Source organism: Sinohyriopsis cumingii, chromosome 8 (assembly GCF_028554795.1).
Source record: "Sinohyriopsis cumingii isolate HCF-2022 chromosome 8, ASM2855479v2, whole genome shotgun sequence".
NCBI classification, from domain to species: domain Eukaryota; kingdom Metazoa; phylum Mollusca; class Bivalvia; order Unionida; family Unionidae; genus Sinohyriopsis; species Sinohyriopsis cumingii.
In genome coordinates this window covers 10,824,499-10,849,062 of record NC_142968.1, presented here as the reverse complement: position 1 = coordinate 10,849,062, position 24,564 = coordinate 10,824,499, and the positions used below count along the sequence as shown (strand labels likewise).

At 35.0% G+C, this 24,564-nt stretch overlaps 1 protein-coding gene across 1 annotated transcript in view; it reads left to right on the top strand.

Moving 5' to 3' along the window:
* The first annotated feature begins 679 nt into the window (after positions 1–679).
* The window catches only part of LOC149792968 (uncharacterized), a 191,050-nt gene continuing 167,165 nt past the window's right edge, over positions 680–24,564 (top strand). The window contains exon 1 of the mRNA XM_089968929.1: positions 680–1,301. Within this exon, the coding sequence (XP_089825055.1) occupies positions 1,191–1,301 (111 nt within the window). The 5' untranslated portion in view covers positions 680–1,190. The remainder of the gene's footprint in view (positions 1,302–24,564) is intronic.

Sequence of the window (24,564 nt, the reverse complement as noted above, 5' to 3'; positions counted from 1 at the left end):
TATAAGCGTGATGGGCCCAGATACTATTTTAAAGCGATGAATTGCTGACCCATTTTATTTGCAAGTCTTTTCAACCCTCGGCTATTGACTTCACAAAAAATAATTTTTTTTAATGCTAGAGAGCTGAATAAAAACTAAAAAATCATTTCTGAATTTACGATGGGGTGTGTACACAAAAACTTGTATTATAAATGGGTGACGTGTCGCAACTCGATGTGAGGTGTTCTATTACTCTATTTCAATATGCATGGTGAACTTTCGTCTTCAACTCGCCGATTGCTAAGACTAACATGGTGGGGAAAAAAAAATATGAATAAAAGACGTCCAAAGATATTTAAAAACTCGACTGACTCAATCCGTCAATTTAACCCACTCTCCGGTGTAATCCACTTACAGAGTAATTCAACGAAATCTATTCGATTTGCTTGTTTGAGGGCGGTAAGCATTATAAATACTTAACGATTAGCGCACTATGCTTTCCCACTTAAAGCCCCAAAGCCATGGCAATTTATTGTTATTAATTCAACACATTTTCAATAGTATATTGCTCAAAGCCCTATCAATTCCCTTACATGAAATTGAATGGATAATTCAATTGTGATCGGAACCACGTGGTTTTAGACAAAAGGTGGACCTGGCAGGGTCGCTAGCTCATAGGCTACTCGGCTATCCATTGTCGTGACGTCACTGGTAAATATGTGTGCTTTCATTTGAATAACAAAATAATGAGGTGGAAGGAAAAAGGCCTGAAGATTTCAGACAGACAGTTGGCATTAGGTGAAATGGTCTGTTAGAGAAACGACAGAGAAAGAAAGAATCTTTATGTAGCAGTGTTTGCTCGGCAGTTTGACAGATAACCTGCTGTCTTTCAGTTCTCGCATATATAGCCACGCTGTACATCTGAGCACACACATCACCTACGTGCGGTTGTCTGTGCAGTGTTCACACTATCCAAATACATGTACATACCCCATCGATTAAGAGTCGTCAATCCCGCGTGGTCGCACCATCGTGCATGTGCGGTGTGCATTTTGGGAGGAGGTATTTTCCCCGAGTTTCTGTGCATATGAGAGGTGAAGTTTAAGATGCACGTGGCTACGTGTTGAAATAACCACACAAGTACTGCGATTTTTTTTCTCCAAACCTTGAATTTTTATTGTATTTATTTGTGCTCTAATTTTTACAAAAATATGAAGACAGAGATGGCTTCTCATAACTCAAGCGGATTAAACAGCGAAACAACGATTTCCCTAAGTCAAAGTATGGAAACGGTGAACAGCATCACTTCGGTAGAAGATGAGGTAAGTTTTATATTTTCAGCTTTGATTTAATCATTTTTTCATTCAAATGTTCCATACAGTTTTATTTTTAACACGTCATATTCAATTTAGAAAAAAACAAACAAAAAACAACAACAGCTTCATCACCTGTTTTCTTCTGACATGAGACATTGACAGGCAATGACTTTATGGCACTATATATTAGACAATATCCAATCCAGGTTTACTATGAAATTAAGCTATGGGATGAGAAAACAGAAAATACAGCCGCTCGAAAGAGCACGCAGGTTTTGTTTATATTAACAGCATCAGAATTGTGTATTTAGTTCCCGTGGATAGTTTTGATGAGAGATAATGTCGACGGGGATGATCTGGGCTCAAGTTGGGATGTTGATAATAATCAAACTATGTTGGCATTTATCATTCGATACTTCGCAATTCTGTATACAGTCCCGATTTTGTTGAAACGTTCTTTGTTTTGCTCGAGCGCCCAACAATTTGAGCGGTAATTACGGGGTGACATTCATTTTCACGGATAGCGGGCTAACAACGGTGTGTTTTAACACCTGGGGTGAAGTATTGAGGTATTGAAATTCGATGTCTTGGATGGCAGAATATGACGTAGCGATTGAGATAGAACGGGTGAGAACAAGAATTGGACATCGAACGAAAAATCATATGCATGCATGCGTGTTTGGTATTGTTTGCGTGTACGCGTTTTAACGACACATCAGCACATTAGTGGTGCATCATGTCGATTAAAAGCGATGTTCTACAAAATATACAGATTGCGCAAAAACATACAGGTGGACAAATCCTTCCAAAATAAACGTAAATACAAGTGGTCTATTAATTAGAAACATATAACAAGCAGAGACTTAATAGGATACAAATAACAATGGCATGTGCAACGTTTCCTATAGTTTGAAAAACAGATTAAGTATGCTTACTTCTCTAGTGTTCTTTTTTAAAAGGAAAGGATGAGATATGATTTGTATCGGTAAGACAAACCATGTGAAGTCGTAATACAGCTGAATTTTTTTTATATAAAAAGTATTTCAACCTGGTTTGGTATATACTAGTCTTTCATGCTGTCAGTGATGGATCTACTCTCAAATATAGGTGTTGGGGTTTTCTTGTGTCAGCTTCACAATTTAGTTAAAATAGTTTCGTCATGCAGCATTACACTTGTTCCCTTCGTACAGGAAGGACCAGTTTTATATAGTTCATACAGTTTCTCCAGGATGCAAAAGAAAAACAACCCACCCACCCCCACAGGAAGTGTTCTTGATATGAAGACGTTAAACCAGGGCCCACGCATTGATAACTAATTTTCTGTATGTTTTGGAATGGATTTAAAAGCAATTCATATGCGTATAATTCAAATTTTAAATCAATATAGCAGAATAAATTTTATTTATGACAGATATATAATTAGGTTCATATATATATATATATATATATATATAGAGAGAGAGAGAGAGAGAGAGAGGGAGTGAGATAGATAGAAGGCGCACAGAACATACAGTATGTATTGATAACTATCTTACACAGTGCAAAAGTCATGTCTAAAATTCTTGATAATCACTGGTACAATCTCTTAATAGCTTACCTGGGGTAGACTTTACCCATAATCTCTTTAGGTAGAGGTTGTTTGGGTTATCAGAATTTATGAAGAGTGGGTAATATATACAGTGTGTCTCGATCTTGGTTTGCGTAAGAAATTACAGTATACAGCTAACAAAATTTCTCGCAAACACCTTTGTATCCCATTTGTCACCTTCAAGCACAGCAAAATTAAATATTCTTGGTATGTTTTTTTTAATTAAAAATGGTTTATTAATGAAATATAAAAGTAGATCGATGTGTTTATCAGAGATATGGATCATAAGTATTTTACAGTGTTCATGTGGGTTATTACAACACCTTTAATTGGTTATATGAAGTTACTTTTGAATAATTTGTGGATGTCAATGAATTATGAAGCTTTCTATATTAGCATCGTTTCATTTGTGTATTACATACAGCTATATTTAATTTTGTTTTGTTTGTAGAATTTCTCTTATCATATCACACATTTGTGTATTGTATATAGTTTAGCTTGCTGTGTTATTTATACTTGGATTCCATTATACATACATACATGCATGCATACATACATACATACATGATCTTAGGATATTTGTTCATAATAAATGTGAACTCTCTGTTAAATTGTTATATATATATATATATATATATATATATATATATATATATATATATATATATATATATATATGTGTGTGTGTGTGTGTGTGTGTGTGTGTGTGTGTGTGTGATAATAATACATTCAGGAAAATAAACAAATGATTATAATACATATAATCTATGAAACATCTCAATAAAGATGCGTGCAAATATATTACATTTAACTGGGTGGAGAAATCACCAGCATTCAGAATTTGATTACACTGCTGAAATAGATTGAAATACTTAAGGTATGTTCTCATTTTCTGCAACATAAAACTTTTTTTCCCCTTTAATTGGTCAAAAGGTTGGTGCCATTGAAATGTGCCTTGGGATCAAGGGGGGGGGGCATGATTAGATACTGATATGCTGCCAGACATTGTCTTAGTGGAGTGTTGACACCTTGGTGTGGTTAACTGATCCTAATGACTGATCATACAGGTGTCGTGTCTGTGAGGAGTGAAGTTCTACAACTTTACCATATACACCTGTATACAGGTAATTCGGTTTACACCTGTACATGTAGACAGGGTTCTTATCTGTGAGATTTTTATATCTGCTTTCAACTTTTTAAGAGGTTATAAATCAGGGAAAACACTGCATTGAAATATCCATTCAGAAGATTCAAAATATCATAGGCAATGAAAACATGCAGACTTTTCTGTCAGATGTAAAAGAGATTTATGTGATGTAAAGAGAAAGAAGTATAATAATAACCACCAGGCTCTTTTTTTCTCTCTTACCTATGGACAACAGCTGCACTGGTTTAATTGGTCGAGTACAGAAATTGTAGTCCAAGGGTAGGAGGTTCAATACCTGTTCATAACAGCCTGGTTTGCCTGCCTCGGTCCATGGGAAGGACACTTAAGTGTCCATTTCCAAAACTTGGTAAGGCCAAATAAAGCACAGTAAAGTGCTGCTAAAAACTATGTCTTTTTCCTGTGGTAACGGGATTAAAAATAGATCAAATTCACTCTCTTGCATGTCACAGCTGCTGACTAATGGAGACTGGTGCACAGTGGTTAGTGTCTCCAGAAAGAGAGAGATACAGAGATCTGAGTAAAGACCTAAGATACAACCAATCCTGGTACTGTTAACCCTTATTACCATAGTACTGTTATCCCATAGATGCTATGATACTGTTATCCCTTATTACAATGGTACTGTTATCTCTTGGATGCTATGGTACTGTTATCCCTTATTACCATGGTACCGTTATCCCTTAGATGCTATGGTACTGTTATCCCTTATTACCATGGTACTGTTATCCCTTAGATGCTATGGTTCTGTTATCCCTTACTACCGTGATATTATTATCCCTTAGATGCTATGATACTGTTATCCCTTAGATGATATGGTACTGTTATCCCTTATTACCATTGCCTAAAACTGTCATATCCGTTTTCATTATGATGGGATTGTTTGTTGATCATTCCAACCATATAGTGCTGACCTGGATAAATATGAATGCAGTTATTGTGCAAAATGAGAACGTCTGTGGAGGTAAATATTTGAGAAATTGGAGATGCTAATTCAGATGGCTCTTCTATATATAATATATTCTTATTCCCATGTGTGGTTATTGAAATAGACCAGCTACTACATTTCCCAGATAGCTACTCAATTTTAGGAAATTAGCTGTTTTTTTTTCTGCTTTTCATTCTTAGTTACAAGGAACAGGAAGAATTGGGAGACACTAAAAGTTGGACTATTGATGTGCTTTTTTGGGCACATAAAGAAAGATTATAGATGGCTGTTTGGAACAGTGTTTTGTGTGTGTGCGTGTGTGATTTGGATTTTTACTGTAGCTTTAACAATTTTTCGGTCATATCGCTACGATGTCTGCAGTGTGACCATTTATAGTGATGACTAGCACTGGGGCATCATGCTGAAGACATGTAGCATGATGTCCCACCCAGTCACATTATCCTGACACAGGGCCGACCAGTCCTAACACTAACCTTTTAATGCTTAGCACCAAGTGAGGCATCTGTTGGTACCATTTTTGTAGTTTTTGGTAGGACTCGGTGGGGAAATGAACCCGCGACTTCCTGCATCCGAGGCGGACGGTTGAACCACTAGGCCACTGGTGCAGTCTATAGTGTTTTGTATTCATGGATGGATAAAAAATGAAAATTCATCACCAAACCTATTTCACTGCAATGGAATTTGTAACAAATTTTCAAATAGTTCTTTTGTCTTGTAATGCCAGAAAATTCTGATTATGAGTAAAAAGAGTTGACAGAAATTAAAATTCACCACCATGCAATAGGTACATTGAACAAATTGAGATAAAGTTGCATTCCTTTTTGAATTTACAAATGGATTTTTTTGTACCTTGAATATTTGCAGCTACTTCTGTAGACTTTTAAAATGAGATTATTATAATATACATACCCAAAAAATAAAAATGGTATATGACTTTAAAATCTACTTACCTACCTACTTACTTGTCTGCCTATGCAATAATTTCCCAATTTTAGTAGTTAATTTTTCATCCCGATGGGCTACTAACACTAGTCTGTTATTATCAATCATGAAAGAAAAACGTTTACATTAATATCGTTTTTTGAAATTTCGTAGTACTTTTTAATTATTTTTTTTTTATTCATATTGTATTTGATGAAGGATAAAACATTTTTGGTCCTGACATTCATTTTGTTGTTGTTGGATCCATTTAATTAAAACCACATTTACACAGAAACCTCTTAAATAAAATGTAAAATGACTGTTGTAACAAAACTGTATTTTCTCTACCATGGCACTGCACAAGTCGAGTTCAAGTGCAAACAAGATAGACCCTGATCAGCCATCAGATCATTTGTCAGTAGGTCAGGGTCTGTGTTGTTTGTGCTACTGATTAATCCCAACAAACTACATTGACACAGATTGCTGGTGCATTGTGCACTTGGCACTTGGACTCAACTTATAAGCAAATAGATACAGTATTTTATGCATGCCATGTTGTGTATGACTTATCATTGCTCATTACTCATCCAGGATTCAAGATTTGTTCTATAGTACATCTCTTCATCAGCTTGACAAGCAGAATTTAACTGATTGCCCTGAACCCACTTTAGCTCCACTTATGTTTTTACTAAAAATGGAAAGCTTTCAATTTTTTAAACTATCCCCCGCTCAACAACACACACACACACACACACACACACACACACACACACAAGTGTTATCTTGCAAGAGTACTTGAAATACAAAAAGACAGATGTCTGTATTGAAACATCACTCACATGATGAAGTCCTTTTCCTGTAAGTAAAATTCATTGTGTAAAACAATTGAAGTGAATTTATCATTCTTCTGTAGAGTACATGTGTGGGTTGGATCATTCATTGTCAGTACAAAGTACATTCCAAATTGTTTCATGGATCGACTATCACAATAAATGCATGTAATAAATGCTTAGGTGACTCATTCTAAAGTGGAGATGGAATTTAGAGAATCAGTCCAATTTGTATGAATATTTATTAATTTTTAAATTTGTAATTTTAAAGTATTATAAGCCATGATAAGAAAGACAAACAAAAAAACACGGAAATTATTCAGATGATTTTCATAAATTAAAAACAAATGACTGTAAATGTCAGATAAAATTGTTCATATCAGAAAAGTTATAGAAGTTGAACTGCTCTTCAAGAATCTATCATTTTGAGATTATTGATTAAGACAAATTGTATGTTGCTTAATTTACTTTGTTTGTCATGAAGTATTTTAGAGTTTCATCCTAATTAAAAAATGGATTGAAGGACTAATCACATAAACACCATGTCATTCATATTGATTAATTATTGTCTAATTTTACATATGTAATGCAGTTTACAAGTACATGTATTCTCCCAACAATATTACTCCAATGTCAAGTTATGGTTTTCATTAGTTGATCTTAAATTGTTTTCCAAGAGCATCACTGCATGCCAAAAAGGTAATTTAATTACAGGTACATGTTGAAGCATGACATTGTTCCCTTGTTGGATTAAAAAAAAATGCCATTTTGTCTTTCAGTTAGGACAAATTTATTTGTATTATATATGTAAATATTTAACTTTAATTACATGTATACCTGTACTAAAAGTACTCAATATTTTAATTGCATTCAGTTCACAATTAATACTGCTAGATGCAACATTGTACTTACTAAGGACTGTACTGAAATTTGGCACTTGTCTGACATATGACATTATTTGTGAAGAATTCAAGATTAATTTTATTTGGAACACTGTAGAATAGGTTCTTTCTAAACATTGTATGGAAAAGTATATATCAATAGCAGAATTCTGGTGTAGTGGAGTTACTTAAGGCTAGACCGTATGTATATATGATCTCATTATATATATATATATATATATATATATATATATATATATATATATATATATATGTTCATTATATGCATTAGCATTAACCAGTTCTAGTATAAATGAAATTTATACACGATTTTTAGCATTGGTTTACATACATTAATTGAAAAAAATCATCCAGTAGTTTTTAAATATAAAGTTAAATAGTGCTGTAATATTTGAAATTCGAAAAAGAGGAGGGTGGGTGTATTTGTATCTGGATAGAGAATTAAGGGCAAAAAATGTGGACATGTCCTGAAAAAAGAGGATGTATGGCAACCCTTAGATGTGTTAAGTCCACCAAGGGACCATTTGAAGGAGGACTTTCTAAGCAGGTGACATTTATATACAGGTGTGACCAGTGGAAATAGGTCTTACATATACAAATAGGTCTTGCATATACAAATAAGCCTTACATGTACAAATAAACCTTACATATAAAAATAGGTCTTGCATACAAATAGGTCTTACATATACAAATAGGTCTTACATACACAAATAGTCTTGCATACAAATAGGTCTTATGTATACAAATAAGCCTTACATATACAAATAGGTCTTGCATATACAAATAGGTTTTACATATACAAATAGTCTTGCATATACAAATATATCTTACATATACAAATAGTCTTACATATACAATATGTCTTAGATACACAAATAGGTCTTGGATACAGAAATAGGTCTTAGATACACAGATAGGTCTTAGATAGACAAATAGGTCTTAGATAGACAAATAGGTCTTACATATACCATATGTCTTACATATACAAATAGTCTTACATATATACTGATAATCCAGACCATGCTGCTTGGTTCATGCTGGATTAATATCAAGATGAAAGGTCTTTTTATCCTGTGGTAATGCTTTTAATTTTATACTTTGAATTCTTTCTTATATACACGATTATAAGTGGAGTCAAATTGCAAACAATGCAGATCTTGATGTGCCATATCATGGTGTGCCAGCAGACCAGGGTCTATATTGTTTGTTCTACTGATTACTCCTAGCAAACAGCACAGACCCAAATCTGCTGGTACATTATGCAGTGGCAGATCTTGGTCTGTGTAGTTTGCAGTTGGACTTGTCTTATAAGCAAGTATATACGATAACTGTTACATGCAATCTGCCAAGTTATATAGCCAACTATTGCATGTTATCTGCCAATTTTGAGAGGCGTCTTCAACAAAAGAAAACTAACTTCGAAATCAAGGAATAAATATTTGGATGAAGTAACCAGACTTCAGTTGAAGGGAGTATATAGTGTGTAATTGACTTTCCTTGAAGTTTTTTTAAGTTGTGAAAAATGTTTCAGTACAGTGGAACCTGTCTTGAAAGACCACCTCTTCTGCCAAAACATAATGGTCTCTCAAGACAGGTGGTCTCTCATAGCAGTGGTCTCTCAAGACAGGTTTTACTGTATATGTTTTGTATGCTTTTATTCTCACTGTGCTCTCAGGGTCTTGTGCATTGGGGTGTACGTGTGTGGGTGTACGTGTGTGTGTGGGTGTACGTGTGTGGATGTGTAAGACATCAGACGCTTCATAAATTTCAAATGTTGAAGTCTAGTTTTTATCAATCATACTGTCTGAAATGTAAGGCGATAATGATTTCTTCAGCTTAAGGTTTCACTTTTACATTTTTTTGTAATTGTGTTCAGTAAAATGGTTGCTTTTCATTGAAAAAAAATAAAGAGAAATCAAACAAGTCCACCCTGAAGATGTTCAAATGAGGTTTCGGCTGAAGTTCTGCGGATTAATCAAATAATAATATTGTTCTATATTATGTTTATACAACAAATAATAATAATATTATTCTAAATTATGCTTATACAACAAATAATGATAATATTGTTCTAAATTAAGTTTATACAACAAATAATATTATTGTTCTATATTCTGTTTATACAACAAGCAACTATGAATCAACCCAAACAAAGGCAAAAAAAAATGTTTCCTGTTGCACTGGTTTTAAAGTTAGGGTATGCAGGTCTTTTCTTTCACACACACATTGTAATGCTATGTCTTGTCAGTTAGGGATGACTCGAATCGTCACTATATTGATAGTTTTGTCATATCGATAAACATATCAATATAAGAACAGCAAAATCAATACAGAAATATACTTACTGTATTCAAGTTTGTTCTAAATCTTGAGCAGTAATAAATAATTTTTCGTTGTTTGCATTTGTATTCTTTAAACTGAACATTTATTGACATCAGCTGTCAAGGGCACATGAGCTTGTTTTGATGAGTAAAATTATGAGACTAATGACAACACCCACTGATCATCTACAAATTAACACAAAGTGACTAACTTATGTGGTTTGTAATCGCCTCCATTGTTGATTCCTTACTAGTTTTCTTATCTGATCTGTATGCTCAGACACTGATAACATATATCAATATCACATTGTCACTGACAACAGATCAATGTCGCTGACAACAGAGGTCAATGCCACCGACAAAACAGATCAATGTATGTCACTGAAAACAGATCAATGTCACTGACAACACAGGTCAATGCCACTGACAACACAGATCAATATGTGACTGACAACACAGATCAATGTCACTAAATGGATCAATGTCACTGACAACACAGATCAATGTTGCTAACGATCAGTGTCACTAACAACACAGATCAATGTTACTGACAACACAGATCAATATGTCACCGGCAACACAGATCAGTATGTCACTGCAACACAGATCAATGTCACTAATGATCAGTGTCACTAACAACACAGATCAATGTCACTGTTAACAGATCAATGTTACTGACAACACAGATCAATATATGTCACTGGCAACACAGATCAATGTCGTAAATATGACCCAATATGTTGACTCATAAGAAATGGCAGCACGGTGCCATTGGTTATCATCGAGCTGAAGATGTCAAGACCTTCAAATTTATGTGCATTGATAATGTGTTGCAATTCAGACCTCTAATGCCTGGTTTTCTCTTTTTGAGCTAAACCTGAAGGAATACATTTTTAGATGTCTACTTGCAGTAGTTAGAATTTAATCTACCCCTAGGGCATTGGGTGGGTAGGCAATGTTGATGGGATCACCATCTGAATAATTTGTGTCAATTGGTGTTTAACATGATATCAGTACATGAAAAGTTATATTTATGCAGTCAAAGGAAGTGTCTTGCCGAGATGCACGCTATGGTGGCAGACTTGCCTTGTCAGATTGGAACCCACACCCATTTACCCCCTTTGGCATTTCATTTTTGTAGAGGAGTAGGGTGGTGGGATTATATAAGTACATTATCTATGAATAGACTCAATGTTTCTAGGAATTTTATGTGTTGAATAACTTTTAACGAATAAAGATTAAGTTTACAGTTGTTTATCTTTATTGTTGGCATAGCAGACTTGACTGCTTCGACAACGGCACTATGTCTTGAATATTGGAACTGCAGGCTGAGCAGTTTGCCACTGAATACCAAAAGCAACATTTCTTCCATTGCTTAACCTTGCTAAGTGTAATTGTTAAAACGCTTATCATAACTAGATAATCAATGAAAGCATCTCATGTGAGAATGTCACTTAGTAAGCACTTGTTTATTGTACGTGATGCAAGAAATAGGTTTCTAAGTGATTGAAGTTTTTTATGATGGTCACAGCCAGCCACCTAAGCATGACATTCATGTCAATGGATTTTTTTATTAGGGAATTCCATAGATTTAACAGGAATAAAATAAAAATAATGATGACATCATGATATAAACAGTTGTGAAACTTTGATCCAAAGTATGTAAGGTACAGGTAGTTTTGAAGTTATATGCTTTTAATGACTGGAGTGGGTGGGGGGACAGATCAAATTTAGTTGTTGAAAAGTCTTGAAAAATTAAACAGGAAACAAAATGGAAGTTTCTTTATATTTAGCACATTTAAAAGGTGTCTAGATCATTCAGGTTTAATACTGAGGTTTGAAGAAATTTGAATTTTATTTAAATGATTTTAATTTTAATTGGTTTTAGATATGTCCAAATACTACTTCGATGTGTAGCCCCATCTTCCTGGTCTTTCAGCTTAAAATTTGCAACAAAATTATCTTGAATTTGTCCTGTAAGAGATTGTTTTAAAAAAAATTTGTCTCTTCTACAGCATCAAAACTAGTGAATACATGTATTAATGACCTTGATGAATATTATCTCCCTTTAAATTTTTAAAAGCTAAAATATCTTGAGATCTTCTTTACTGATTTTGATGGAATTTTCAGTTATTTATGCATGATATATTTGCTTTTGCTGTATTATTTCTAAACTTTTGTTGTATTGATTTCTAAACTTTTGTTGTATTGATTTCTAAACTCAAAGTCTCACTTTAAAGGACATTAGTTGGGTTAGATAATTGAGACAAGTTGGGCAAATGCTAAAAATATTAACTTGCCCAAAATAAATGCTTTCTGAGCCAGGTATTGCAAAAACACAAATGAAATCATGTAAATATATTTTCTGGAACTTGTTTTGTGTCCATTTCAATACTACTTATAAGTGGATACAAATTAGATCAGTCTGCTCCTCCTCTGTCAGGAGTGTTATTATTGAAGAGGGAGAGTGAAGTACTTTAATGAGTTTGATCAAAATAAATGGAAAAGAAACTTTGAGCAGAATGCATGGATATTATAAGTTCATCACTGTGTTCATCAGATTCAAGTACATGATTCATCAAAATTCTTGAAGAGTTCATGAACTTAGTTGTAGAAATTTCATGAACATTTGTTCATGAACTCAAATGACGAACTGATCATGAACATTTCAAGAACGTCCATGAACATTCATGAACAGTTCATAAAGTCATGAATTTGTTTTCGTAGGGGTAGTGAGCAGTCTGTAATATTCTTGACAGAGCATCTTTTTCATTAACGAGAAGCAGAAAAATCATCGGCCCTGAATTATTACCACTTTGGACTAGTGATTACAAAATTAACTTGATCACTGGAATTTTTCACTTGCCGTTTCTAATCAGGAGAGTGAATTTTCAGCCGTAATGTACAGGACAGACCATGGTTATTGTTGTCGCCATGCATCACATTGTGGCAGTTAATTCCTTTCATGTGCACTCCCTGATCAAGTTCTGCATGGGAGGAGCAAATGCCTATAAATCACCAATGGATATGGCAGGGATGTCTTATCCATTGCAGAGGCGACTAGTTGACATCACTGATTGACATGTCAATAGCTGGTGTGTGAAGACCACTCATGGAAAGACTACCACATCTGAGTGATTTACAATATTCTGTACATGTATATTTAATACATGTCTGTTATATTCAATACATTGTCTGTAATATTCAATACATTGTCTGTAATATTCAATACATTGTCTGTTATATTCAATACATTGTCTGTTATATTCAATACATTGTCTGTTATATTCAATACATTGTCTGTAATGTTCAATAGAAAAGAAGCTGTTAAGCATCGCATGATAAATTTGACAACAAAATGTCCGCTATGCAAAATAGCAAATTTCACCAAACTCCATGTGATGACTGAATGTGATAAAATAAAACCTAATAGACAAACACCAATTATGGAAATAGGCAAAAAATATAAATATCACAGAAATAATATTTTATATTTGGATGTAAAGTATGACAATAAAACAATTTTACAAATAATAAACTACATAATTATGACAATGTTATTCTGTGGCCAAGTGATAAAAATAAAAAAATAATCCTTTATTTTTATTTTTTAATTTTGTAAAACTACTAATAATAGCAAACTTTCAAGGAGAAACTAGGTACAGGGGACCACCTTGTGGGAGAAGTATGACGAACAGACGCCGCAGGGCTAAGTCACAAGGCACCACACGAAGTGGAAGGAGCTGCGGAAGAGCGATGGAAAATCCCACAGGGCGGAAATGTACAAACAAAACAAGTACACGGGGACTAACACATGAGCAACAATGATCGACAATAACAAAAAGGGACTAACCTCAATTTCAAATATTCTTTTGAAAATTCTGAACTTCTAAATAAGAAAAGTTAAGGCGTAGGTCCGCAGATAAGGGAAGCATATACAAATAAATAAAATGCAGCTCCTTACTCGGACTATGCCAACTCCAATATTACAGATTAACGAGAAAACGACACACCATGATCACCCACATGAGACATTAGCTTTGTTTGTTTTTTTTAAATTTAAAAAAATGCACCGTTTTCTCTTCAAAATTCAAAAAACTTAAAAATAAGGAGCTGAGAGGAGGGGGATGAGAGGGGAATTCAGTAAGTCACCCAATAAATTGATGTCACCGCTGATGTGGGCTGCAGCCCTCATCTCATCCCCCAACTCGGACCAAATTTTTGTCTCCAAGATACAGATCTTAAAAAAATAAAAAAATGGAGAAAAACTACAGGGGAAATTTGATACACTGCCATCCTAACACAAACTCTTTAGCAAAACATACAATATAGCAATACACATATAGTATACACAGGACATAGGCGACCTCTGGCAAAAAGGTCACTGAGGAAGAAAAAGAGGGTGAAAGGAGATTCTGACTAGGAACAAAACCTATGTTGGAGGAACCACCCCTTAGATAACACTAGGGAACAAAAAATACCTCACTCAAAATTTTTATATGTAAACAAATTTTGAACTTAATTCTTTTTATAAAAGATAACAAACTTAACACGTGCGGGTGATACAAATGCACATGAAAAACACTTATTTTGGGGGGGAAATGGGGGGGGGCAACTGTATGGTGCCCCCCCCCCCAAAGTAATATTCATTACATATATTGTATATTCAGTAAATGTCTTGTTTATTCAAAAACATTTCTAGTTTATTCATTCTGTTATATTCAATACATGTCTTGTTTATTCAAAATGTGTTTTCTATATTCATTACATGTCTTGTATTTTCAAAACATGTCTTGTATATTCAACTTCTTGTATACTCATACATGTCTGATATATTCAGTACGTAAATTGTATATTCATTGCTTGTCTTTCTTATTCAAAACATGTCTTTCCAGTAGATATCTTGTATATTCAATACATGTGTTTAGAAAAGGTTGGTTGGCTTCATCCTTCTATTTGTATTTATTGTTGATGTCAGCAATTTTTTTGCATTACGAGTGTCGTGAAGGCAGTTTACATCATGGTCCATTTAAGAAGACAAGACACAGGAATTTTACATTTTACTTTATTTAAAAGAATCTGAACAAACGTGTTAGGTGCATTGACAAATGGCACCCCATTTTTGATTCCACTGAACAGCATACATTTATTTTTTTGTTACAAAGGATAAGTAATTGAGACATGGACAGTTAAATTCCAAATGACAACCACTGCTATTTAAAATTTACAAGCATGGACAGAAAACACTGAATTTACACAAAAAATGTCAACCACATGCTTAGTCATTAAAGCTGTATTGGCAGAACACTATCAACAAGAGCACATGTTCATGAGGTTGAATATGCCCAGCTATGGGCCACCTAGTTTCTGATGCAATATGGCCTATGCAGGGAATGGGAGTTTCCTTCTGGCCGGAATATTCTTTTTCTTCCATTACAAGAAGAAGAAAAAATTAAAAGTAAAATTAGGTATATAGTAGGCCCCCCCCCCCTGCAAATGTGAGGGAGACGAAGAGAATACAAATCCCCCTGTTAACACCAACTCTTTTTGGAAGTGGAATGGACTGTCCCTAGAAGAGATGACTTAGCAGATATTCTACAGCAATCAAAGCAGTAGCCATTGTCCACATTATAAAATATTTACAAGTAGTTTCACCAAATGAGTGTCAGTTTTGGAAGTGTTCTGTATATTACATGAAGCCATTAGACGTGGAACATTGTATTTAACAGTTTCAGTTTACTTTTAGCTGATGATGAGTTTTTGATATTCTGTTTTGCTATAGGACATAGGAACCCCTTATTAAGTTAAAATCTCAATCCCTTTCAATAATATTACCACTCTCCCTCTATCTACCTTCCTCTCATCGTTACATATCAACACTAACTCCTTGACTTTACATCTAAACTAAAAGAAGCATGAATAAAATACAATTTAAATCCATTACCTACAAAACTAACGTCTTTATCTCTCTTACTGCCTTACGATTCCTCTTGTAAAGTAAAGTTGTTTACCTCCATCTATAATGTCTCTACTCTTCTGCACAAAACCTGTCATGATGTATACACAGGGTAGAATTTGAAAGAAGAGGAGTCTGTTTTATCTGTGAAAGGTTGTCTGTGTGTTTGTGTGTGTCAAACAGAGACCCTGACTTTAAACCTTTTCTTTTGCTATTTGTTATCACTGTAAATTTTTGTCATTTAAATTTACATATTTTCTCATCCTGCTTTCTTTAAAATAATGACTTTACTTTTGGATGTAAATGGGTATCTTTCAACACATTTTTCAGTGACTGCTCAAAACCAAATCTCTCCCCCCCCCCATGTTGTGAATTGTGTCTGTGGTTTATTTTGTTTGTATTGTTTTTCTTTAAAAGAAAGATTTTTTTGTAGATATATTAGAATACATATAGTTAAGAACTTCTTCACCAACAATGGGACTTAATGTAGATGCATACGCGTCGGACAGACATACTTATTTTGAGAATAAAGTTTTACCAGCTTGATCACACTTTATTGTAAAATTGCAGCTGCATGTGAAAATGCATCAAATATACAAAATAATTTTTGTTTGCCCTAGACACCATTGCAGTACATGTTGTTACCTCCCCTTAGAGATTTACTGCCCTTGATTTTGTCCACGATGCATTGCATTTCTGGTTGCAAAGTAAGACCATTTGTAGGAATTGATTAGACTGCCTCTCCAGACTAATTGATGTTGACCTTATGGTTTTCGCAATGACATCTTCTAATTTGACAGAATAGATCATCTTGGGAGAGAAAAATGGTGTATAAGCAGTTACATGGACAGATGTGATCAGAAGTCAAAGTGGATCTAGATAGTTTGCTTACATCAAACTATCTTGATAATCTAAGTTGGTGGCTGTGGTGTGACTGAGCAAGGAACTTTACTCCAAGTATCTTGGCACCAATTAGTCTTTAATGTACGTATGATTCATTAAAAACCAGTTAATGAACCTATCATGTTGTCCCTACCTTTCTTTGTAAACTATCTGTGATTATTCTCTCATAATATCACCTGAGTAAAGTACAGGTATAAACCCATCCTGACATTATCGTGTAATGTACAACTAATCAGCTTGGTATATATTGAGCACATGGTTTCAAGATCTCCACTTGACTCTAGGATCAGAGTCCAGTATCACATACTGGACAGGTTTAAGCTGATCATTCTAATTTCATCAATTATTAGCAAGATGGGACCATCCTGTCTCTGGATACATATTTATCACAAGCTTAAATGATAGCTAGGACATGGCACAGATTATTTCTAAGTGGCTTCTCAAATTGGTAATAATGTTGACATATCAATTTCATTGCAGTGGGACTCTGATAGTTTGATATACATTTGGCCTAGAATTGATTTGAAGGTAGGGGATGTCAACTTTATGGCCGAAACGTAAATCTCCCAAGATGTCCATTTTAAAGCTGTATTTATATAGACCTTATTTATAATAGATTCCTTTGCATTGGCAAGCCAATAATCAACCAAGTCTTGCACGAACCATTGGAGAATTGATGAAGTGCTTTAGAAATTTGTGAGTGAGGTAAACTAATTATTGATCATGACTCCCACATTCTCAATACGTCCTGTTTTAAGTCTTTATGGTTCTGGCAAAACCAGGGCAGTTAAAATGATGGGAGAACAGGTGAAATTCTATAACAGGATATATTGTTACTTAAATTTCATTTGTTGTTGTAGCAGTATCAATAATTATTTGCTAGACACTCACTATAGGGGGTATGCAGTCTGGGGTATATATTCTTTGTTATGAATAACTCATTGCTAGACTATGTAGGGTATACAGTCTGGGGTATATATTCTTTGTTATGAATAACTCATTGCTAGACTATGTAGGGTATACAGTCTGGGGTATATATTCTTTGTTATGAATAACTCATTGCTAGACTATGTAGGGTATACAGTCTGGGGTATATATTCTTTGTTATGAATAACTCATTGCTAGACTATGTAGGGTATACAGTCTGGGGTATATATTCTTTGTTATGAATAACTCATTGCTAGACTATGTAGGGTATACAGTCTGGGGTATATATTCTTTGTTATGAATAACTCATTGCTAGACTATGTAGGGTATACAGTCTGGGGTGGGGACATGTTCTTTCCTATTAAAAGCTGTTTGCTAGACTATGTAGGATATACAGTCCATTGGATATATTCTTTGCACTGAGTATCTGGTTGCTGCTGGAGGGTACACTGTCCATTGGATATGTTCTTTGCATTGAATAACTGGTTGCTAGACACTGTAGGGTATACAGTCTGTTGGATATATTCTTTGTATTGAATATCTGGTTGCCAGTCTGGTTTATTTTGTTGTTTTGTTTTTCTTTAAAAAACGTTTTGGATATAGTCTTTGTTATGAATATCTGGTTGCTAGACACTGAGGTACACAGTAGGGGTTGGGATATATTCTTTGTTATGAATAAATGGTTGGTAGACTGTGGATAGTCTATTGAACATATTCTTTGCTTTGAAAAAAACTGGTTGCCAGACACTGGGGTATACTGTGCATTGGATATATTCTTTGCTTTGAAAATAACTGGTTGCTAGACACTGGGGTATACTGTGCATTGGATATATTCTTTGCTATGAATAATTGGAGGCTAGACACTAGGTATACAGTCAATTGGACATGTTCTTTGCTATGAATAACTGGTTGCTAGACACTGGGGTATACTGCCCATTGGATATATTCTTTGCTATGAATAACTGGTTGCTAGACACGGGTATACTGCCCATTGGATATATTCTTTGTTAAAAATAACCAGTTACTAGACACTGGGGGGTATTCATTACGGGTGGTAATATATTCTTTGCTATGAATAATTACTTGCTAGGCACTGTAATGTATAGAGTATATTCGATATATTCTTTTCTATAAAGGCCATCTTGGATAAGATAGAGTATGACTTATAGTACTGTCATTAACTACAGCTTTGACTATAAGCTAAATCATTGTCACACATTTTAATCAGTAAAATAAGATTGATGTATGTGTAGTTTTCTACTGTCTTTCTTGCTCTGAATGGAATGCTTAAAGCTTTCTGATATACAGAGGGATTCCACTATGACCCTGGTACTTCCCTGTAATCTGTTCTTTAAAAATGTGTGTGCATTTATCCAATTATAATTAGCCCATTTGTGGTGGTCCCACCTCAGACCACTGCCCCCTGCCCTCACCATACTCCCATTTATCTAATGATGATAAGTCCCACCCCTTATAATTTTTTACAGTGTTTGGAAAAGGAGGATATTTTTGTTTGCTAAGCCCACCCTACTTTCTCACAAATTCGTTAAGCCTTCTCATGAGAGTAATCTGTAAGTACATTGTATTGAAGGGGAATCCCAAATTATTAGACCTTCTCATGAGAGTAATCTGTAAGTACATTGTATTGAAGGGGAATCCCAAATTATTAGACCTTCTCATGAGAGTAAACTGTAAGTACATTGTATTGAAGGGGAATCCCAAATTATTAGACCTTCTCATGAGAGTAATCTGTAAGTACATTGTATTGAAGGGGAATCCCAAATTATTAGACCTTCTCATGAGAGTAATCAGTAAGTACATTGTATTGAAGGGGAATCCCAAAATATTATGCCTGTCATGAGAGTAATCAGTAAGTACACTGTATTGAGAGTAATCTTACATTGTATTGAAGGGAAATCCCACATTTATTAAGCCTGTCAGTAATCTGTAAGTACATTATCGTATTGAAGGGAAATCCCAAATTTTAAAATCTTGTCACATAAGTACTCTGTAAGCCCATGGTATGTTGCAGGGGAATCCCAAATTTATTAAATCTTGTTATGTGAGTAATCTGTAAGCACATTGGTGGGGAATCCCAAATTTATTTAATCTTGTCATGTGAGTAATCTGTAAGCACATTACTGGGGAATCCCGAATTTATTAAATCTTGTCATGCGAGTAATCTGTAAGCACATTGTATATTGCTGGGGAATCCCAGATTATTAAATATTGTCATGCAAGTAATCTGTAAGTACTCTAACTCATCATTTTATGTCTGTTAATGCATTTTTGCATTAACAAATTAGTACATTTATTACCCCTGATGTATTTTCATTAGAACAAAAGCAAGTTGTGCTGGATATGTGTAAACTGACAGCCCTGCCAGAACCCCACAAGCATACACTCCCCATCATTGTTCGTGTACTGTCTTGTTTGCTCTGTACACTATTCAGAGCATTGTCCAATTTGTGTGCGTTCTGTCCCAAAATATCTTGTACTTCACGAGTTGCAAGTGCTGGTCAACATCAGCTGCTTTCACCCCAGGCAAGATGTCCAGGCAGTGTGCAAGTCTTGATATGAAGTAGACATGTTGAAAAGGCAGGAAAAGGATGAAAGCTTAATGGACATGGTACACAGCATCCCTGATGACCTGTCTCCATTTATTGCCTTTAAACTAATGGGAAATTAATTTTTGTTTAATGAATTTTCTCTTAATAAAGAACTTAAAAGGAATACATTACATCATAAAATGAGGAGCTCCTGTACACAGTGCAGGGGAAATCCCAAATTTAGTTGAGCTCCTGTACACATTAGTGCAGGGGAAATCCCAAATTTAGTTGAGCTCCTGTACACATTAGTGCAGGGGAAATCCCAAATTTAGTTGAACTCTGTACACATTAGTGCAGGGGAAATCCCAAATTTAGTTGAGCTCCTGTACCCATTAGTGCAGGGGAATCCCAAATTTAGTTGAACTCCTGTACACATTAGTGCAGGGGAATCGCAGATTTAGTTGTGGGGCTCCTGTACACATTTAAGTACAGGGGAATCCCAAATTTAGTTGTGGAGCTCCTGTACACAGTAGTGCAGGGGAATCCTAAATTTAGTGGTGCTCCTGTACACAGTAGTGCAGGGGAATCCAAAATTTAGTGGTGCTCCTGTACACAGTAGTGCAGGAGAATGCCAAATTTAGTTGTGTAGCTCCTGTACACAGTAGTGCAGGGGAATCTCAAATTTAGTTGAGGAGGTCCTGTACACAGTAATGCAGCGGAATCCAAAAATTTAGTTGTGGAGCTCCTGTACACAGTAGTTCAGGGGAATCCCAAATTTACGATTATCATGAGTGTAATATTAAAGTACACTGTAGTGCAGGGAAGGAAATCCTGCTAAAATTCACATCGCTAAAATTCAGATAAAACATGATCTTGTATATTGTCCCTTATTCCCTGACACTATTCAAAAACTGGGAAAAGGACAAAAATAATTCCATCAGGTTTCAGAAATGTACATCTTCATCATGATAAATGTTTGAATACAGCAATAATTAATTTTCATTGATCGTGTGGATATCTTAATTCCAGTTGTTGTATGAGTTGGCAGGTAATCCAGTTATTAGTGTAATTGTAAATGGCATTAATTATCCCCATCCCCCACCCACAACACCTATACACACAGTTATCAAATTTTCAGTCACTATGGCATGGTTTGCCATGTAACATGGTCAGCTGTTATGGTCTCCAGCTACCACTGGTTCTGAAGTCCGTAAGTGGGATTAATGAAGGAGACGAGAGTCTAGGTTTTTGGATTGGGACGAAACTGACCCAAAATAATTATGTTCAATGCAGAAGGAAGAACGAATTAAAGTCTAACTGCATTTTTGTGAAACCTGGCTATTTTTATATAGTTTTTAAATCCAGATTTTGATGTAAATAGGTCAGTGGTTCCCAACCTGTGGGTTGCGGACCCTTGGGAGGCATTGTTTATATCAAGGAAGCTGTGAGGTCTTTCCAAGGGGTGTGTATAGAGCATGAAATTACACATATTAGGATGTGGGGGTCCACAAAATGTTTTCAAGTGAAAGGGTCCTCATCCTCGAAAGGTTGGGAACCACTGAAATCAGTCTTAACCTGTACCTGTAAATTGTTTTGTTTTTTTTTTAAAGGATGTTTACACAATTGATTCTATTGCCAGAGAAACCATTAATAGGAATTGTTTTCATTATACCATGAACATTTTGTGTAAGATGAAGATACGGTGAACCTTGTCAATGAGGCACACTTAAGGGACCATAGTATGTCATCTCCATGAACACTTGCACGATGGCTAAGGCATTGTACTCGTGATTGGAAGGGTCGTTTAAATTCTCACCATTGTATTAGACCATATCTACTCCCATGCCATGTCATTTGGCACACAGCTCTTTTTTGCTTTGGCGTAATATAACCTTCAGAGTGTTGCTGTGTTGCAAAGTACAGCCCAAACCAAACCAAACCTTCCAATAAAGATTAAATGCTGTAAAATAAATAATATTTGTTGGGAAATGATTTTTGTTGTTGGGAGGATACGGACAGTTAAATGGTTTGGGAGTAAATGGACAGTTTTGGGGATAGGATGTCATGGGGTCACATTGTTGATCTTAACATGAGTCAAGAAAATATAGTTTTTGTTATGATGGACTTTATTTTATGAGGGAGGGAGTGAAAATTGTGAGAGAATGGGTGAAAATATTATGACATGTGCTGATTTAAAGTAAATAAAAAACATCCCAGTGCATATCAGGGATTCCATTGGGGCTTTCTCAGTGGAATCATTGCATGATGGGGGTTACCTTCTCCCTCCCCAAAATTCAGGATTGTGAGAAAAAAAATTATTGATCTGGTATGGTCATTTAATTTTTGGGGTTGGTGTTAATTATCTTTCACAGTTCTGAATCTGAGACAGTGAATTTTCGTTGTTTTGAGAATATTGGAATTTCTTGCAGCCAATTAAAATTTAATTTGCGATCATGGACTGTTTGATCAATAGAACTGGTTTATTTAAGGGGAAAATTGGGGGCACGCGATAGTTTTGCTTTCAAGTCACGCCAGGAGATCTTTTAATTAGATCAAAGATGGACGGGAAATGAATTATCATTTGTTCCATGGTGTCTGGAACAGTAGATTGAACACTCTTATCATCATAAAAAAACTGATAGAAAGAAAAAGAGTTATGTATATTATACGCATATACAGCTGTAACATAATTTTTTATGTTTTGTTTAAAAGTATATATGCACATCTTTGGTCAAAATTTCTTCATATACAGAGCTGAAAATGCAGCACTTGAGCAATCCATAGTAATTTTAAGATAATGCTAATTTGAGGAGGCCATTGGAGTAGGAAAAAGGAAAAGGCCATTGTAGACAGATATAATCAACAATTAGTGTTAATTGATTAATAATCCAGTAGTCATTTCTTAATAATAACACCTGTTAGGATCACTATCAGGTCTGGGACTGCAGATCAATGAGAACTAAAGGTATTGATTGAACACTGCCATAGTCTTAAGGGTTAATGACATTTATTTGTTTGTCCCTTGAGTTTAATTTTGGGAAAAGCTGGTGTCTGATGTAGGGATAAATTATACAGACAGGCATAAAAGGCCTTAATTACACAGGCAGGCATAAAAAAAGACCTTAATTATACAGAGCAGGCATAAAATGGCTTCATTTGAGTTTGAAAAGTAAAGGTTGAGTAATGTTCAGATAGTAATACAATAAGTCATTACAGTTTGTGTTCATTATGGTCAGTGTAAATTAACATATGTTCCATATATACTCACTTATGAGTCAAGTCCAACAGCAAAATGCAGACCCACATCTGCCGTTGCATAATGCGCTGGCAGATATGGGCCTGTGCAGTTTGTTAGGAGTAATCAGTAGAACAAACAACTTATACCCTGGTCTGCAGGCTCATTATGCTTTCATAAAATCACCTTGGTTCAGTTCAGCAGCGTAAGGTAATGTTCTGTCAAGGCAAGGTGATATTGTGTCAGGGCATGGTAATGTTGTGTCAGGCAAGGAGAGTAAAATGCTCAGAACACACTCGCACCTGATCTGGCCTAATCCAGTGGTGGGAATCAACTTGCGCCTTTCTGGTTACACAAGTCAAATGCCTTAATCACTTTACCAGCATGGCTTCCTTGTATTCAATGTTTAATAACTCCATAATTTGTCATCCAGATTTCGCTGTAAGCCCAAAATATATATCTAACAAAAAATTATAAAACCTTAAAATGACAGAAAATGTGGATTATTAGATGTCATTATATTGGTTCTGTGTCAGATCAGTTTTAAGCAAAAGTTTGTGTAAACTTTCATATATTGGTATATTATACAAATACATATGTAGACATACTGGTATTTAATACAAATGCATACATGGACTGATATACTGGTATTAATTGCAAATGCAGATGTAGATTGATGTACTGGTATTTACTGCAGTGGCACATGTACACTGATAGACTGGTATTTAATGCAGTGGCATATATCGACTGATATACTGGTATTTAATGCAGTGGCACATATACACTGATGTACTGGTATTTAATACAGAAGCATATGTAGATGGATATACTGGTATTTAATGCAGTGGCATGTATAGACTGATATACTGGTATTTAATGCAGTGGCATATATAGACTGATATACTGGTATTTAATGCAGTGGCACATGTACACTGATATACCTGTATTTAATACAAAAGCATATATAGACAGATATACTGGTATTTAATGCAGTGGCATGTATAGACTGATGTACTGGTATTT